Source organism: Lacerta agilis, chromosome 5 (genome assembly GCF_009819535.1).
Source record: "Lacerta agilis isolate rLacAgi1 chromosome 5, rLacAgi1.pri, whole genome shotgun sequence".
In the NCBI taxonomy this organism is placed as follows: Eukaryota; Metazoa; Chordata; class Lepidosauria; order Squamata; family Lacertidae; genus Lacerta; species Lacerta agilis.
The window spans coordinates 44,953,687-44,973,564 of record NC_046316.1 but is presented as its reverse complement, the minus strand read 5'-3'; the positions used below and the strand labels follow the sequence as shown (position 1 = coordinate 44,973,564).

At 40.8% G+C, this 19,878-nt stretch overlaps 1 protein-coding gene across 1 annotated transcript in view; it reads right to left on the bottom strand.

Annotated features, from left to right (window-relative positions):
* Positions 1-17,552, bottom strand: part of RAB11FIP2 (RAB11 family interacting protein 2) — a 31,556-nt gene extending 14,004 nt beyond the window's left edge. Inside the window, exons 1-3 of the mRNA XM_033149547.1 lie at positions 16,991-17,552; positions 9,568-10,010; positions 6,844-7,312 (exon numbers count right to left, since the gene is read on the bottom strand). Of these exons, the coding sequence (XP_033005438.1) occupies positions 6,844-7,312; positions 9,568-10,010; positions 16,991-17,340 (1,262 nt within the window). The 5' untranslated portion in view covers positions 17,341-17,552. The remainder of the gene's footprint in view (positions 1-6,843; positions 7,313-9,567; positions 10,011-16,990) is intronic.
* Positions 17,553-19,878: the final 2,326 nt, after the last annotated feature.

Below are 19,878 nucleotides of genomic sequence, written 5' to 3'. Positions count from 1 at the left end.
GTTAAAGAAACCTTGTTAATTATCTTAACCTCCCTTGCAAGCCTGAGTTCATTCAGAGATTTGGCTCACCTTACTTTCTCTCTGCAGCTGTTGACATCTCATGTATACTCTTCTTTGTGATTTCTCCTTTCTTACATTTCTTATACATGCACTGCTTACGGTACATCTCAGTTCATCTGTAAGCTCCTTATGCAGCCACACCCGTTTCTTTAGGTGCCTCCCACTTTTCTTTTTTGCTGGAACTGTCTACCATTGTGCCTTCAATATTTCAGTCTTTTGAAAGTCCAGAGTGCATGTCCAACTTCACTCAGCTTTCCCTTGCCTGTGGTGTTTCCCTCTCCTACAATTTTTACCCATATAAGTAACCCAGGGATTCAGAGTGCAGTGTCATCAATATGCAGATGACACCTAACTCTCTCTCTCTCCATTCCATCTGAAACAGGGGAGACATATCCATTTCATCTGGCTTCTGGGTTCCTGTTCTTTATGACTCCTGTTTGGCTATTTCGTAATTGAACTGCAAATTAGATAATTCTGTAATTTTACTGTTGTTGTTTTTTGTATTTTAAAACCAAGGGACACTTGTAATTAACTTGACTCAAATATAACACACACACACAGAGACACAAATTTTTGTGCTTTTTCCAGTACTTCTCTAGTATCTACCAATATTCAGGCTTATTAAACACACACACTCTCTCTCTTACAGAGAGTTAAAAATAGTTCATGAAAAGTGAAAAGAACCACACTTTGCAAATATGGAAAAACAGTAAGTCTCAAGACAGAAAACAATGGAACTATTAAGACTGTTTGGAACTTTACAAATAACTGTATTGTCAACAAGAGGCATTCCAAGTTAATGCCCAACATCCTAAAGCCATCAAGCCTGAACATTAAAGCTCATCAGCGTGCAGAAGAATGAAAATTCACAGATGAGGCAAATAATGTTGCAGCTGAGACTGACAGGCAAGAAAGCAGAAAGATAAACATAACAGATGGAGATTACTTAAAATATTTAATTTTTTCCTTAAGCTGTGATTTTTTTAAAAAAAATAATGTTTGAAGTAGCAAAAGAACATTTCAAAACATAAGCTGTAAATATAGATTACAAGATACAAGTCAAATCTGCTTTGCTTCTATTTGCCATGATACAGCAGACTAAAAAAAGATGTCAATCTGCTCAAAATCACTTTAAAATTTTGCTATTTTCATTCTTGTCTTCAGAATGTTAGTTTTGCCTCTAATTGGTTCCTTTTTCAGGAGTTAGTAGATCTTTTAATCAATTATTGTCTTTCCTAGGGCATTTTACTAGGAAACAAAAGCTGAAAAACACAATAATCACTTTCTAATAAACACATTAACAATTTTTTTTTTAAAAAAACAACCTTTATTGCATTGTATATATACTTCATCAGTTCATATTGACAGATTTACAAGACGCTACTCTGGTAATCTAGGAATCATTTATATTACTGCAAAAAGAGGTTTAAAAAAGGAAGAGCAATTTATGATTACTGTACTATTTTTTTTTTAAAAAAAATCACAATAAATAAAGGCACAATTTTACTTCAAAAGTAAGAAGGGCCACCCTTCTGACTAAACTTAACATGCAGCATCTATACTGGTATATGTTACTTTGTGACACAATTATCTCAGTTTTCTGTTCCGCTGTTCCCAACATGCAACAAACTCCAGATGTGATCTGGGGTTAATCAATCTCACTTTAACGGGTACATCCCTAGCAGTACCATCTTAAATCATTTATTTCATTGGGATTCATGCCACAGTAACTCTTTGTCAGGACTATTGTAGGGCTGCCTTTGACAACTACTTGGAAACAAAATACAGGTGCTAGATTACTGATTGGGACTGTTCCCAAGCACACTTCAACATGCTGGTTGTTACCCTCTGAAACGAAAAACAGCTTACGGGCTGGCTACTTGACTCTACCTCTAAATGACTGAATGTCCCAAGTCTAAAAGAGCATTAAACCATCAATTTTGGCCTTGGTCAACATCTGGATGGATGATCACCTGAGAACCATGTGAATGCCACTTCACGATGGAAGAAAAGCAGGATATAAATGAAAGTAAATAAAAAAATGTTATTTCACCCCTACACACATAAGCCTGCCCTAAACCCTCTCACATTCTTCTGTTGAGTCTCTCTGCTAGTCGAGGGACTTCTCAGTTGAGTTCCTCTTGGATATGGAATGCCCTCTTCAGAGAAGCTTGCCTGGAATTAACTTTAATGTCTTTTCAACACCAGCCCAAGACCCTAATTACCTGGGCATTCTGGTATGTTTTTATAGGAGGTTTTAGAACTGCTTTATAACGTCACTAGGTTTTTGTGACGTTTAATTTTATTTGCTGCAATGTCTCTGTTTTACAAAGTACAGCTGGCTCATCTTCTGTGAAAGAATATAAGCGGAAGGAAGGAGAAGGTGATGTGCTAAGCAGCAACCTGTACTAATGTCTGGGAAATAACTCCTAAATGAACTGACTTTTCTAGAAATGCATGAAAAGGTGGCAAGAGATATTGAAGAGACAAAGATTACAACTTCCACAAGAGGCAGGACTTAGTGGAACAGAAGCCAAATACATGATAACGCTACATGTGAATAAAGCTACAGATCAGATAAAGCTGGAATATAGCTACTCCAGCAATAGCTTTTAAGCAACAAGTTTAATACAGAATATTTGAAAAATGTTACAGAAAGGTCATGCTGACATCTGACTGTTCTGGAGTCAGATATTTAGAAAGCTTCCTTCGCCATCTTCAAAGGATTCACAGTAAATGAAGAACTTTTCAGTAGAGAAGTGCTCATATATTTATTTTATTTTTATTTATTTGGGGACACAGCCTAGACACAAGAGGGACACAGCTTAGATGGTTATATAAGCATGTTAGCTCTATTGCTGGGCTGCAATCCAGTGGTCCCTGGAAGAGCATTCCAGGGCCAGAGGATAAATCAGATTTACCACCTCATGTTGAAGACAGAGATCTAATGTTGGAAAGGCCAATCCAATGTCAGAGACTCCTTCACCAACACCTCAACCCAACCAAACTTCTACCTACACGTATAAAAATAACAATAAAGATGATAATGATAAAACTGTTCTCATTGATCCAGCTATTATCAGATCTATGCTGCCAAATGCAGAGTGAAGCAAAATTGAGTGAAGATGACGAAACTGTTTAATGTGCATGTTATTTACAGCCCCACACTTATGTAAGTGAGTACAGTGTTGGAGCCTAAGAACTTAATAGGAGTAGATAAAACTGCACTACAGTACTAACCTCACAACCATCATGAGCGCTAGTTGCAAGAAAGACCCAAAAAGGGAAATATTTAAAAGATGTTCCCTCTAGAGAAAGGGAAAGCATGGAAAAATATACAGGGATGCAAGGCCTGGTTCCAAGAATAAATAAACAATATTCTTATTTAGTTGCAAAGTAATATGGTTTAGTGCTCATATTTTCACCATCGTTTAGGAAATATGACATGTCAATTGGAAATTTGATTAAAACTGATTATTCCAAATGACATTTTTCTCATTTAAATTAATGATTTAATTTTAAGTTGATCTACCCTGTCTAGACATAAATCCCATTTATTTCAGTAAAACTATGAGTTCCCCCTAGACCCCTCTTTCAGTTAGGGATGATTACTTTCAAGGCGGGTTGGGGCACAAAGATCCTTCAGTCCTGCCCCCATTTTAGTTGATACCCACTTCCAGGGGTGCCAACCTGAACAAAATATTAGGGAGGAGGTAAGTCCCGCCCTGCATAACCTATCACAAGATGCAGTGCACACACACCATTTGAACGGCAATGCCCATCAACTTTGGGGGCCCCTGGTCCCCTCAAATATTTTACTGGGAGGAGGCAAAGGGACCTTGGCTCCTATGAGCTGGCTCCTATGCCCACTGCTAAAGGGCCTTGAATGTTGCCTGGGGCAGGAAAAGGATCCATTTCCTAAGTCTTATAGGAAAGGGCTGCCCCTGTGGGATACAACCTTTTATGTATCCCAAAAACAACACAGAATAAAGGCATTACCCATCCTGGAGGAAAAGGGCAGCAAATCTCTTCAGCCTAATCCTACCACCGACATTCAAGTGACGTCTACTCAAACTTTGGCACCTTTAGTTCTTGCTGCTATCTAAGAGTGAATTGTGTCTCATTTGAAGGTAAATTACCTCATTAAAATACTATTTTCTTAATATGCCATTTTCATTTTTCTCTTTTCTCCCTAGTAATCATTGCAAAGGGCACTACATTTATTGCCAATTTTTAAATGAAATTTCGGTCTTAAAAGGATCCTCACGGGTGGGTGGGTGTTGCTATTACCCTGACTGTTATATTGCAGAAATGTAATCTAAGGAGTTTATATATAATAAAAAATACTAATTAGACACCTCACTGAGACACCTATCTATTCACATTCTCAAATCTGGCATTTGATCATGCTAGTAACAACCTGTCCCCTTTAACTACTGGACTATTTGTTACCCTGTGTCCAGTGCCTAAGAGCTTGTTAATTACCCAAACTCTCTTTCTGTAGGTCTTGTTAATTACCCGTCTCCTGTCTCAAAGGACCTTGTTAATAACTTCCACAATCCCTCTAAAGAGGGCCTAACAACACATTAAAATTAAAGATGCTTTTCTTTTAGCACCTGTCAAGTGCTGTAAATTGAGAAATTTTCACATCAGTATATTAGCCTACTGTAGCGTAGCTTTAAAAAACAAACATTTTTTTTTTACAGAAATGTTGCACTAGTGCTAGCTATTTTATGGGAAGTTTGTATATTAAGTTGACATTTGTCCTCTGGTATGCTCACTGTACAAGACTGCCATGACAGAGAGCTGCAGATTAACCCCTTGAAAGCCAGTGCAATGAATGATTGCAATTAGACTAATGAAAGCAATCAAATAGCTTGCAAATGCAAACTTTCAAATATGTGGATTGGGTTTAAAAACGACATACCAGTAACCTTATTAACACCAAATGCTAATGGGTGGGGGCTACCAGAGCCTAACACAGGCTTGTCATTAACATACAACCTTGTCACCATTGGTGACTAGAAATTGCCTGCTGCCCAAGGTAAAAGGTACCCCTGACCATTAGGTCCAGTCATGGACGACTCTGGGGTTGAGGCGCTCTATAGGCCGAGGGAGCCAGCGTTTGTCCGCAGACAGCTTCCAGGTCATGTGGCCAGCATGACTAAGCCACTTCTGGTGAACCGGAGCAGCGCACGGAAACGCCGTTTACCTTCCCGCCGGAGCGGTACCTATTTATCTACTTGCACTTTGATGTGCTTTCGAACTGCTAGGTGGGCAGAAGCTGGGACCGAACAACGGGAGCTCACTCCATCTCGGGGATTCAAACCACTGACCTTCTGATCGGCAAGCCCTAGACTCTGTGGTTTAGACCACAGCACCATCTGCTTCCCTTGCTGCCCCAGGTAACTAGGCACTAATTCAGATGCTTTGATGTAGCACCCATTCTCTAACAGCATGGGGGGAACCAGTTCAACATTTTATAAATCCAACATTTTGTCAGTTGCAAATCCAAGCAAGAAGCTTCTTCCTAAAGCTTTTGCAAAGGCCTTTGCTCTTTGAATTATTTTTGTGTCCCATCAAGACCTAGTAAATTACGACAGAAATTCAGTCAGTTGAATTGTTCATGTTCTCAAAATACAATCCATTTTTTAAAAAATTTAGGCTCCAGGCAAATGCATTCTTTTTCACCCAGGGCCTTTGGATCTTAATTTTCTGCTTATTTTTCAGTAGGGCGAGTTTAGATCTGTTTTTAATGTGCATTTTGTAACATAGATAAAGTGTGGAACACATCTACTCTTTACTACCTTACTACTTTTAGTAGCATAAAAAGACAATACAGTATGTCTATTCAGATCTAATGCCAAAACCATGATTTAATGCTAGCCAGCTCACAAGCTTTGTGCGCATTACTACCTTCTCTGTTTTCACACACTGTAATAGCAAACTATAGTTTGCTGTGTGAGAGAAATCAGAGCACACATGTGTGAAAGTGAGAATGTACACAAGGATGTAATACCAAAACATGGTATCTCTAGTCTGCTCCTCTAAAAAGGTCCACCCTACAAAGGAGGGAGCATTTCAAGGACAATAAGAGGTTTTTCTTGTTTAGATTTAATTGACTTAAACCCTGCATTTTTAGCCCTAAGCCTTTTTAAGTAGCTAAAAATGTTAAATAATTATTTAAAAAAACCAAAGTATAAAAAGTTACAATACAACCTTTTTTAAACTAAACAAAAACAAACCAGTTATTCAATAAAACAGAACTCAAACAATGCAGCCAAAATGCTTTCCTGAATAAAGTTTGTGTACATCTTTTCAAAAAATAAGTAACTGGGTAATGAATTAGGCAGGCTAGCTTCTCTGGGTGGAAAGCACACTGCAAAATACGCTTGAACTCTCAGCCACTGTCCAAAACTTTGATAATAAGGATACACTGAACAGGGTCTCATTATTTTAAGGTGGATTTGGGGAAATATTTCTTCAGTGCTCAGAAAATTCTATCTAATCAGTTAAGGGTAGAATTGGCCTTTGCATGCTGAGCTAAGCAAGGCTATTATTTGGGGAATGAGAGGATAGAGCTTCCTACACAACAGCTGAGTGAGCTCCTTTATAGCACAGCAGTAGCCACCTGGGGTTAAATATTACTTTTGAAATATACTTCTAATAAGAAAAAAATGATAACCTTGACTATTTTTTTTTAAAAAAAGTTTGCCCAAACTCTGTTTTCATTTTTATAAAACTGACTCCAAGACATCATATCGCAAATACAGTAAAGCTTACCTAGAAGATGGCAGCACTTTTGTTGGCTTGAAGCTTGTTGTAAAGGGATTAGTTGAATCAAAATCAAAACTGTCCTGATGATTTTCACCGAGTGCACTAGGTGATTTCAAATCAGCAGAAGCATCTGATCCTCCATTGCTAAGTCTGTCAGACCGCTTACTATCTTTTTTCCCAGTCACTCTTCCAAAGAGACTAACCTTCTCCTTTTTTTCTTTCTTAATGTCTTTTTTTGTTTCAGCAGGTTTTGAAAACAGACCTACGTTTTGGTCCCATGACATGGGGCTTTCTTCGAATGGATTCTTCTGCCTTGGCAGGGTGGCAAACTTCTGAGGCAATGAAGCACTCACATTTTTAAAAGGGTCATTTTGTGCTCCAAAAGCTGAGTCGCTGTCATCAACTGTGCTGTCTGGCTGACTCACTTTAGTTGTATCTGCACTTAACGTCCGTCTGTGCGGAGATTTTACATTTCCTGCAAATCATTTTGTCATTAGTATACAACAAGAGACATCACATCATATTTGGCAATACCCACACAAAAGCTTGCATAACTATTTTTTAGAACAGGAAGGGGAACCTGTGGCCCTTTGGATATTGCTGGACTACAACTCCCATAATCTCTGACCAGGTTGGCTGAGATTTCCCGTCCTCATTTCTGAAGGTACTCAATTGATCATTATTACAATAACTAGTCAAATTGTTGTTGATTTTTTTTAAAAAAGGCATGATCCACCCAAACACAGAGATGTACAAATCCCATTGATTCAGTCAGAGGTTTGGGCACATACTTGGTACTCCCAATGAAATAATGTTTCTATATTAAACATTTATTGTAACATTCTATATGCACTGCAAAAGGTTCTGGAATGTTGTCACAGTTTAAAAGAAAAGTGGATATGATTGACTTAAGTTTTTAATAAAATGGCAAAACAAGGTGTTGTTATTGTTATTACTATTAATTTCCTACGCTTCCTCCAAGGAACATAGGGAAGTGTAGAGAAAACAGAAAGCATAGGCTGGACCAAGATCTCCCTGAGGCATTGATGGTTGAGTGGGAATTTGAATCCAGGACTCCTCGATCTTGGCTTGACACTCTAACTTAGGGGCGGGGAACCTCTGGCCCAGCACTTCTCCCCATTTATTACTATTATTATTTATTAGACCTATATATCATCCTTCATTATAAGATTTCAGGATGGTTCACAAGAGTAAGAATAAGGTAAGAGCACAAAGCAACCAAACCACACTCACCTCCCCCATCCCTGACATCATGTCAGGTGTGAAGAAGGTGGTGATGTGGCTAAAAAGGAACAATCAGCAGCTTAAAGTGAGCTCCCAATTTTTCCACTGAGGGAGCAAGACACTCTACCACAATTAGCTGATGGGTGTGGGAAGTGTACCATGCTCCAAAAGCACCAAGAAATTTGCACTGAAACCCCTGCTTAAAAAGAATGGGGAAGCTCCATTTTAGCAGTGGTTTCAACACAAAATGTTTGGTGTTACTAGAACAGCAAAGCCTCTTGTGCTGTGGTTCCCCAAAAACACAAATAACCCATTGGATTATGAGTGCTTGGGAAGCTCTGCACAACAAACTTTGGGAGTGGATGGGGCAACTAATCACATAGCATCATAATGACAGCTACACTGCCTGCCTAAATATGGACTCTGGGAATGGGGGGTCAGATAATGATCTGGTCCACCAGGCTAAAAAAAAGATTCCTTACCCCACTATGCTATACTTCATATATTTACAATTAGCTTCAGTATCTACTTCATGTATACCAGGCATGTCCAACAGGTAGATCGTGATCTAGTGGTAGATCACTGGATGTCTGTGGTAGATCACTGGTAGATCATTGGCTCCCCCCAAAGAAGCTGAACTGTGGCTAAAAAACTCAACATTTTACCTCCTCCCTGAAAAAACTCAACAACTTTGACCTGAACCCCCCAAAAGGGGGTAGATCACTGCCAGTTTTTAATTCTGTGAGTAGATCACAGTCTCTTGGGAGTTGGCCACCCCTGATGTATACAATGCTATGAAATTAAAGGTCAATATTATAACAATCCCCTAAGACTCAATGAACCATCAGATAAATGTGCAAAATGGGCCAAATGGTCAACACAGTATTATAATCTAGTGTTGCACTGGTCCAACAAGCTAACTTATATCACATCAACAGAATGTAAATTTAATTGGGAACAGACAACGTTAAAAATTAACAATTCTGATGTACAGAGCTCTAAAGTTTCTTGATTTCCCCAAGCTTTTCAATCACTAATCTTGTTGTATCTCTGCTGGTTCCTTTTAATGTTTTGATACTGCCAGTAATTATTGTTTTCTTGCATTTGTATTTTGTGTTTTATTGTATTGTTCTTTGATGATATTTTATTTACCAGCCTGAACATTTTTTACTGAATGGCACACTGCAGCTTGAGTGGGACCTGGAATTATTTTTCTCTCAAGCTTTCCTAAAAACACCACCCACCTGTCAGCTGTTTCCAGAAACCTTTGCACCTAATATTTGGTGATAAGCTGCTTGAACAGGATTGCTGCTGGTACATTACTGATGTGCTCCATTTGCCTTTACCTTACAGTGTAGTCAATATACACTGCTCTGTGAGCTTTTGCAACCACACATTTCTATAAAGTAAGAGTGAAAAGATAACAGGCTGGAAGCAACGAGCAAGAGTCTGTTGAAGTTTCTTGCATCAACAATTTTCACTTACCACTTTCATCTGCAGAACCAACAGACTCAAGCTGACGTCTGAAGAGGTATGCATTGGCAGCTGTGCCCAATTTAATTTTTTCCGAAGTCACCTGGGGCCCAGTTAAATCGGACATTGAATGAGCTGAAGATAGTCGCTGAGGTCCCAACAGGAAAGGCTTTTTTGGTTTAGATTTTAACTGTATTTCACCAAGGGAAGTTACAGTGTTAGTTTCTGGTATGTGACTGCTTGGAATAATTGCAGAGGATGTATCCAAAAATGTTCCATCAGTCTTGCGACCCTTCATTTTGTCCTTTAGTTTAGCAAATGGAGATTTAGTTTTGTCCTTCATTGAAAGGTCAAACATACTTGCTGTCATATTGTTCCTCATAAACTGAATATTGACCTTTATTTCTCCTCTGTCTTTAGTTCTCTTTCCTTGTTTGGACTCCAGGCTAAACCACCTTCAAGATAAGATAACAACACACTGTAAGTTGTGGAACATTGTATCAATTATTTTTTATTTAAACTGCTTCTTTTTTTATCTTACTTTAATCATATCAGATAAATCATGTTAAGAAAAAATAATTCAAGGGAAAAAATAGCCTACAACCAGAGATTTGGGCTGGTGTTTTAAATATATGTATTTTATAATAAGAAAATCTGCCTTAAAGCAGGTCAGATCACCTGTCTACCTAGCCCAGTAAGGTCTATGCTGCCTGGCAGCAATTTGTGGGGGATTCATAGCATTACACTATATAGTTATGGATATATACTGTATAAACAGCAATTGCATTACCTACTACTTGATCTTTTTTTAACTGGAGATGCCAGGGACTGAAACCGGGACCTTCTGCATAAAAAGCATGAGAGCTACCATTCAGCCTCCTGAAAAATTCAGTTAAAATGATGTCCATGTAGACGAATACAGAAAGCAAAAATTCACTTGTCCAGAGCCATGTATTTGGAAAGGTACAAAAAAGAATCAATACTTCTTTTTTTAAAACAAACAAACAAACAAACAAACCTATGATACAATTTGATGAAATGTTACTTTATGAACAAAAATCTGAATTCGTTTTTTCAAATAAACACTGCAGTTGTAAAAGGAAATAACTTAATTTGTAATGTGAAAATCAAAAGTGATTAAGAATAATGTACCTTCCATTATGCTTCCTTTAATGCAACACGTAAATGATAGTATCAATGTTCAATTTAGGAAACGATCCTTAAACCAGCCAAAGGCCAGCTGAGGGACTGTAGGAAGTGATGTCAAGCGCTGCTTTGCTAATGGAGAGGGAAGTCCGCCAGCAGGACGGCACTTGCAGCGCTGGAGTCCCACTCCCCACACACCCATGGAAAGCTCAGCAGGTGCAGATGTTCTGCTGCACCAATGCCAAAACTGGGCTTGTCAGGAGTGGGCAAGGATCCACCGGATCCTTTGAGAGTAGTTCTTCCGCTGACATCCTCCCAAAGAGAAGCCTTCAAATAGACCAGCCCGAGAGATGGAATAGGATATTCCCTCCTGCTGACTACAGGTTGCGGGGTGGGGAGAGAAAAAATAACGGGGGGGGGAGGTAATGAAAATCATTCTGCACCTCCATCCCTGCTGGAGTGAATTGGCAGGGCTCAGGAACGGTGGCTTTGCCACAGAATCTCACCACAAGGATTGCCAAATTTGTTCTGCCTGATGCTTACAGAGATTTAAGAGTTTCCCCAAATACATGGATTAGAAAATATATCAAAATGCCCTCAAAAGTACAGTAGTTCAATGTTTTTGTTTACTCCTGCTGTGATACTGATCCAAACCAAATACAAAATGCTTTCCAGTGAGAAATGCCATCCGGGTATAATATGAACCAGCCTGCGCCACTTACTATTCAAATGAGATATCTTATCTCTTAGATTACTGTAAAAAAACAAAACAAAAAACTTCCATTATTTCTGGGAACAGACTGAATGAAGCATCACCTCAATCACCTAACAAGCGTGGTGCAGCCTTATTCATTCCTTAACTCTCTTGACAAGAAGTGTGAGAAGAATGAGTTCGCCCAAGCCCTGCAGCAGGTTACGATTTCTCCCCAGGAAGTAACTAGCAAATAGGCCTTATGCCAGCACATACTGCCATGCTCAGCTTCTAATCATGAAAGAGGCAATATGAATAGCTCGGGTGTTCTTGGTATAACAAAACTAGGACTGTAAATAAAGCCTTGAAGACCACCACCTGCTCCAAATCTCAACTAGCCGTTCCAATAACCCCTTATTCTTTTTCTTTAAAAAGCTAATGGTTTTTCACACTCATGAAAGGGAGAGCCATTCTGGAATAAAAATATTTATGTGCTAAGCTATATTACCTATTGTTTTAGTTTCTTATATCTTGTGCCAGAATGAAGATATTAAAATATACGACAGAGGCCCTCTCATAACACCACTGCTTCAGGAAACTTCGCTGCCTTTATTTTTAAAGGCATATGTTTGTTTTAAGGTGCAACCACCAACAACTTTAAAAGTGTTACGTGCAGCAGGCTATTAGTTTGTGGCTTAGTACATGGTTAAAGTCACTATGGGCTGGCATACACACTTCACTCTGTTAAAAGAAAGAAAGCCCTGCATGTTGCATGCGCTGAAGCTTTCCTAGAAATTCTAGATCAGCTGGTAGCCTTCATTTTTCTTACAAGAAAAAACACACATGGGGGAATTGCTGACAAGGTTCAGCATTGTGCAGAATATTAAATATCTTTTTTTGTAATACTCTAGTGACTCTGAAGTCTGTCTCTTGGAGAACCATATGTACAGCTGTGTTGGAAGGAGGAAGCTATTAAATATATTAAAAACTAGAAATATTACCAATAAAGACACTTCATCAAATATGTGGATCTCATTTACCCACAAACTAAGCAATGTTCAGGTTACATCAACTTTAAAAAGTCACTTCGGATATAATGCTCCAGGTCTGCTAAATGCATCTGAAAGCAAAAAACCACTGTTTAATAAAATTTGTATTTATCACCAGTTTTGAAAGAAATCAAAATTATATTGTTAGGTATCAACTTTTGTTTTAAAACTATGGGGTCACAGCTGTGCGTTCTTAATTTTAATTTAAATAACTGTAATTTTACTCTGTATTTCCATAATTGTGGTTTTTTTTCCAGGCAACACATACACAATTCAGCCATATACCATTTGAAAAAGCAATAGGTTACCTGCCTCCCAGTTGTGCTGGCAAGTTTCTAAACATCACAGTGATAACATTTCCCTAATTTTTCCACCCCTGAACAAAGAGCATCTTCCATCTCTGCAGTGCATTTCTGATAGTAATGTCACACTACAGTATTGTGTTGTCCTATCTCACAGTTCCGAAATCACTACATACAGCAGAATATTCAATTTCAGTAGTAGCTTACTGAAGCTTTAGTTCTTGTAAACAGCAATATGAAGACTGAAAATGGATATGTATATAGGTAGATTTCTGGGCCAACTCATAGCCCTTTCCATGTTACAGAAGTCAGAACCAGACATTCCAAACAGCAGTTAAAAACGACATTATCTCACCCCTATTTTCAATGCTACAGCAAGAGTAGTCCAGATCTTGAGTTAGTAATGCTAAAGCCCATATACTGAAGTCCCTAAAATATGCATGGGTCAAAACTGCACTGCCATACACACTCCAGAGCACTGGATTTCACATTTGCATAGGAAGCAGTCTCAAACATATAGATTAGAACTGTGCAAACTGTACACCACAATATCAAGCAATATGCATTAAAGTTTGGGCCAACAGACACTGGCTTCTCTGTGCATATGTGTACGCATGGCTTCTATGCGTTCTATGTGTACATCTTACACAAATGTAAAAGCCAATATGCAAGAAGCAGAAGTTTGTGGCTAATATTTTGTCCCAACACAACAAACAGGAGACATAGCTTTACTGAAAAGAGAACAGACTGCTTTTTCATTCTTTCCCCCCCTCTATCTCTTTTTGTCTATTTTGCATGCTATGTGTGTTTCAGCACTAGAAATGGAACTTCTTGGATGGGCACTGTATGAGAAGGTGACAAGTAGCCTTGCTGGGTTTTCATTATGCTTGAAATGGAGGGGTTGGGGGGGGGGGGAGTGTATGATTGTAGTACCATGGAGAGTATTCAGTCACCAAGAACAAAGAATAATTTGAAAACACTTTATTAAAGGTATTTCTTAATGGCACACTCATTAAGGCAAGAAATGGGAGAACAGCTTGGTAGCCAAGAGATACTCCTAACACTGATGCAATTGTGGAACAAACGGAACTCCAAACTGCAATGTGGGGAGTACAGTGGTAGGCAGAGGAGCACCCCCTTTCTCCAACAACAAAATATTGTTTATTGCTTGGCAAAAGCAATTTCTCTTTAATAAATGCACTTTTTGGTGTAAAAGAATAAAAGGCATGCAGATGCTTCCGCAACTACAAGTAACCATTTCATATTTATTTTGTAAAAAACACTTAAGTGAAACAGCATTATGACTGCTGCAGTACCGTAAGTGTGTACACTTAGGCATAAATCTTAAATTCACATAGAATCATAGAATTGTAGATAGGAACGCATCATAAGGGTCACCTAGTCTAACCCAGCAAATGCAGGAATCTCAACTAAAGCCTACATGACAGGTGGCCACCCAACCTTTGCTTAAAAACCTCCAATGAAGGAGAGAGTCCATCACCTCCAGAGAGAGGGTGTCCAAGGTGAGGGCATGGAATCAATTTTGTAGCTCCAGACACACAGCATGGCCCCTGACAGTCCTGCTTTCTTGCGTCACATTCCTCCAGGGGTTCATCTCCTGAATCACTTTCCGTCCTGCCGCTAGATAGCGCTGCCTTAGAGTAAGTTCCATTGAACTCAATGGAATCTACTTTCAAATGCAAGTGCATAGGAATGCACTACAGAAGTTGCAAGATTGGAATTTACAGTCTCTTGACACTGAAGACGTTCACATACAACAACAACAATTTATTATTTATATCCCACCCATCCAGCTGGGTTTTCCCAGGAACTCTGGGCAGCTCCCAACAAATTAAAAACAGAATAAAACATCAAACATTAAAAACTTGCCTAAACAGGGCTGCTATAAGACAAGCAGAATAAAAATGCAAATTATAAATATATAGGCAATTCCTGTTTTAGGTGCAACCTATATGTGTGCGATCGTGCACATGCACACAGTCTGGAAGTTTTTAGTCATTTCTATCCCACTTTTCCTCCAAGGAGCTCAAGTGTCAAGGCGGGAGTCAGCAATAACTCACAAGGTGTTAATGGAGTTAATTTTTTACTTAAGGAAACAAAACAGCTCAGGCCTGTTGAGCACAGCAAGTCTTCCCAGCAGGTCTTGTCCCAATGGGGCAAATGCAACGGAAGGTCCACAACTCCCTAAGTCTCCTCCTCTCACAGGTCCTTCCTAAGCAATCTGAGACACCAATGTCTAGTCTGACTCTGCTCCCCCCTCTTCATACCTTTGTGGGTTTTAAGAGACCAGCAGGGAGGGGACCTGATCACAGTCAAGCTTTACTTGTCAGTTTATTTCAGCATGTTTATAAAATGTAGGGTTGCCATACAGTATTTCAAAATGTGAAAATCCAGGCACAAAAGTTGTTGAGCTCTGTTGGCAGAGTTGTTGATTTATTTTTTATTTTTTTGCAAGATCTCAAAAGAAGCTTTTAAGCTGTTTTAAAGGAAATTTGACAAAATCTACACTTGCGACATGGGTTGCCATGTTCAGATACTGATTCCAATGGCCAAATCCCAGCAATGTCCAGGAAATTCTGGATATTTGGCAACCCTAATACAATGGATCTGATGATGTTGCAATCAGTGAATCACTTCCCGGTAATGAATTCATTTGGATTTCAGAAACATTTTAGTTTGACTTTTTACAAATGACATTTCATGATTTCTTCATCATGTCATTCCATTAGTCTTCCATTAACTATTTTTAGCAGTGATCTGTGAATAAGAAACTATTTAATGATCATTTTACCTTATTTTATCTTAGACTTTGAAGTGGTGGATATTTCAACCAGACTTTCTATTTTGACATGGTGTTAAAATTTGAATAGTAAACATTATGAAACCTTTATGGTTCTCCTGCGATGCTCAAGGCCCAGAACTCTATCCTGCAATGAACAGCATTGCAGTTAAGAGTCTTTTTCACTGCCTGTAAAATTATTTATATATATATATATATATACACACACACACACACAAACAAACATGTAACACATGAATGAGGGAGATGTTAAACAAATGACAGCATTATGGGGACAGATACCTATTAGCAACAGTTAAGTGAAAAAACAAACAAACCACACCCTGAAATAGTAAGACTTCCAAGTTTGGAATCAAGGGTTAACTAGGAAAACTAGTTATTTTGAGATGTTATTCCATCCCAAAAAAACAAAAGCTGTATGACCGACACAAGTAGATACCACACACTCACATTGTGTCTGCCATTATAAATTATAATACCAAAGGCTTCATTGGGAACAAACTGATTATTGTCCTAAGGGATAGTGTAAAAGAGAACAGTACTGAAGCATGTAACTGTTCAGACATTCATGTGTTATGGAATAACAGAAGTAAGGTAAAGGTAAAGGTAAAGGGACCCCTGACCATCAGGTCCAGTCGTGTCCGACTCTGGGGTTGCGGCGCTCATCTCGCTCTATAGGCCGAGGGAGCCGGCGTTTGTCCGCAGACAGCTTCCGGGTCATGTGGCCAGCATGACAAAGCCGCTTCTGGTGAACCAGAGCAGCGCACGGAAACGCCGTTTACCTTCCCGCCGGAGCGGTCCCTATTTATCTACTTGCACTTTGACGTGCTTTCGAACTGCTAGGTGGGCAGGAGCTGGGACCGAGCAACGGGAGCTCACCCCGTGGCAGGGATTCGAACCGCTGACCTTCTGATCAGCTAGCCCTAGACTAACAGAAGTACAACCAAACATATGATTGAAAGAACAGAAGACAGAGAGAACTTACAAAATAGAGTAGGCCAAAATGGTGTACAGTATTTTAAAAATAAGCCATTTCTTTCAAATGGCTATTCCCAAAATAGCAAACTTCATAGTAAGGAGGTATACCAGTGGGATTTTCTTTCTTCTGCATTTCAGATTATCATTTTGGTTTCATCCAAAGTGAAACTTTCTGTTGGCAGGCTAGCAATCCTCATCCCCCAAACTGACTGATGAGACCCTACCTACCATTTGGGAATAATTACTATGTATGACCACACAACAGTAATGAAGTGTGCATGTACAAATTTCAAAATCCTGAAAGGCTAGGTGCCCACCGGTAAGCACAAAATGTTAATACAGTCATACACCTATTAATACTGCCCTGCATATAAACTGGTTTTTGGAGCATATGGGTAAACCTTAAAGCAAAAAAAGTTCCCAGCATATATAAGAAAATAACACTTACTCTGTTTTCCTTCTTAGCTTGTCCTCAAAGATATCATTCAGATTTATCGCCACTTGTCCCAGAAACTTATCAAGCCCAACAAGTGACCTGTGCATCACTATCAGGCAGAGGACGTATTTCTCAGGATTCCCTTCCATCAGCAATCCGGGCAACTCAAAGGAGGCCTCTTCTTTCCATATAGGATCCAGGGTCTTCTCTGCCACAGAGGTGGAGTATTTCTCCTTTCCCAACTGTATGATTGTGTATGTATCATTAGTGCCACTTTTGCCCTTCGGCTTCAGGTCTCTGGCCTGCAGGACTGTGACCTGCACGTGAGTTGGGAACCACTTCTGGGCCTGCTCAGCCAACATACTGTCGGCTGGGGTGGGGCAGGTGGGTGGGTGGGGGGTCTTAAGCAGCAACAGCGACACAGGTAACCTGTTCTATAGGCAGGTGCACTTAATACTAAGGCAGCTCACTTTAGGCTGAAAGACCTTTGATGACATACAGGCACAAGGGTCTCAACTGCTCCTTGGGCAGCTTCCTAACAACAAGTGGGGCAAGATTCTAGCTTCCATTATGCCCTCAGTGTTCATTTGCACTGTTTCCCCCCCCCCCCCCTCTTTCTAGCATCAGCCCTGTTTCCCTGCACTTGTGTTCAGGACACAGCTTATATCTTAAGCCCACTGCTCTGACTCTGGCGAGCGTGATTTCCACCTGCTACCCCCTTTGTTTTTTTAAAAGTGGCGGGGTGGAGAGGGCAGAAACCAGCACTGCAGGATTTAAAGAAGCAGGGAGAAAGTCCCCAAGGGAAACTTCCCTCCCTCCCTAGCAAACACCCTCTGCGCTTCCCCCACAGCCTCGGGGACGAACCCAGCGCCCTAGGTGTGGGGCGGGGAAACCCCAAGAGACAATCATTGGGAGGTGAGCAAAGGGGGCTCCCGGCTGAGGGAAACCTGCGCCCGCCCGGGCGAGGCTGCGCCAGGCCTGTCTCCTTGCTTCCCCCTGCGGTTCCCTAATGCCTCCCCACCTCACTGAAGCAGCTGGGGGAGCCTAGCCCGGGCAGAGGGAGAGGCAAAGCCGCCGCTTCCCGCCCACAGAGGCGTTGCTTGGGGCGAAGCAGCGGCGCGTCCTACCACGGCGCCTGCGGAGCGAGCGAGGGAGAGGGAAAGAGACGCCCCACCGGCCCCTCAGCGCTGCCCGGCTGCCTCCCCTGGGCAGAGGCTGCGAGGCCGCCGGGCCGAAGCCGCCACTTCCGCTTTCCCCATTGTTGCCTTGAGCCGGCGCCGCTGAGTGGGGAGGACGAGCAGCAGCAGCGCCGCCTCTTTCCCTGGGCGGTCAGAGGGCGGAGGGCAGGGTTCACACCGCCGCCGCCGCCGCGCCTCTCGTAGCTACGCCCGCTTTGCCCTGCCCAGATCGCAGCTGCCGTCCGCGCGCGGGGGTGGGGGTGGGGTGCTTTTATTTATTTATTCTCTCCCCGCCCCTCCAATATCCTTTCTCACGGCATACAGAGGAAGAAGGACGGGGCTCCTCGGCAAGCAGAGCATTCCCCGCAAGGCACCGGTGCGCCGAGATTGGGTGCGCGCAGCTGAGCACCCATTGTAGGACATCTCTCTCTCTCTCTCTCTCTCTCTCTCTCTCTCTCTCTCTCTCTCTCTCTCTCTCTCTCTCTCTCTCTCTCTCTCTCTCTTTGCGCGTCTGGTCGCATAGCTGTCAACACTCCCTGCTGTTTTCCCACTGCTAGCCAGCGCTCATCTCAGGACTGAGAGATCGGTCTTGCCTCTCTATGTACCCAGAGTGGGGTCTTTTTTCTTAACACCGCCATTGGACGGTGGGGCACACGCGGGAAGCCTCCCGATGGGTGCCTAGTACTTTCGAGCCGATCGGTTTTGTACTTATATGCCGCTATCCCGCGGCCAGCTGTGTGCCCAAAGCGGCTTACTAGACAGCAAACATCCCAGAACAGCAAAACGGAGAACGTTGGCAATAACAGATGTACAAAAGGCAGAACATGTCGGTAGTTTCAAAATAACTTAAAAATCAGCAGTTTAACAAGCACAGAATGCTAATAGTGCTAGCACAGTACTCACAAAATTTTGAGCTCTAATTCGCACTAAAAGACCATTTATTTCTATTGGTCTAGTTGTGTTTTAACACTCATTATTCAATATGTTAGAAACATGACCTGTTTTTTTGCCACAATAGAGCTGGGTGGTATTCTGCTAAATTTTACTCGGAGTGGGTCCACTGAAATTAACATGACATAAGTTTAATTTCAGTGCATCTGCCCCAAGTAAAATTTAGTTAACTATCTCCTTCAGTGCCAAAGAAACTCTTACTCAATTGCCCATAGGTTAAAAATTACATTTTTATGGATCATGATGGCCTAAGAAACTACAATGAAAATGAGAGCCAAACCTGAATTGAAAGGTGGACAAACTCCAAAGAGGGATCGTAATGGCCGTGATCGATATGCAGTGACCATAGTGGAATGACCACAAGGACAATGAATTAAAAGATTCCCAAAGTAGGAAAACAGCACAAAACAGAACAATGATTCTCTGCATACAGGGAAAAAGTGGAATTAATGTACTGTTCTGAAGCAGAATTATAGTGCACAATAATTCCACAAATGGAATAACAGCAATTAAGAATGGTAAATTCAGAGAAAAACTTGTTTTAGTATATTATAATTCCCCAAAATATGCAAGTCCATGAGTTTTAATGATAGTAGCATTTGTAGGCATACTCCTTTCGGCCTTGCTCAGCACCTGAAAAAAGGGGATTCAAGCTGAGCTCCAAAACTTTGAATGATTGGTACTGTGTATTACAGGGATTATTCTGGGATAAAAGTGCTGCTAGGAGTGAGATGTTGGTGGCATAATCTTAACTTCTTAACGTTAGGCACA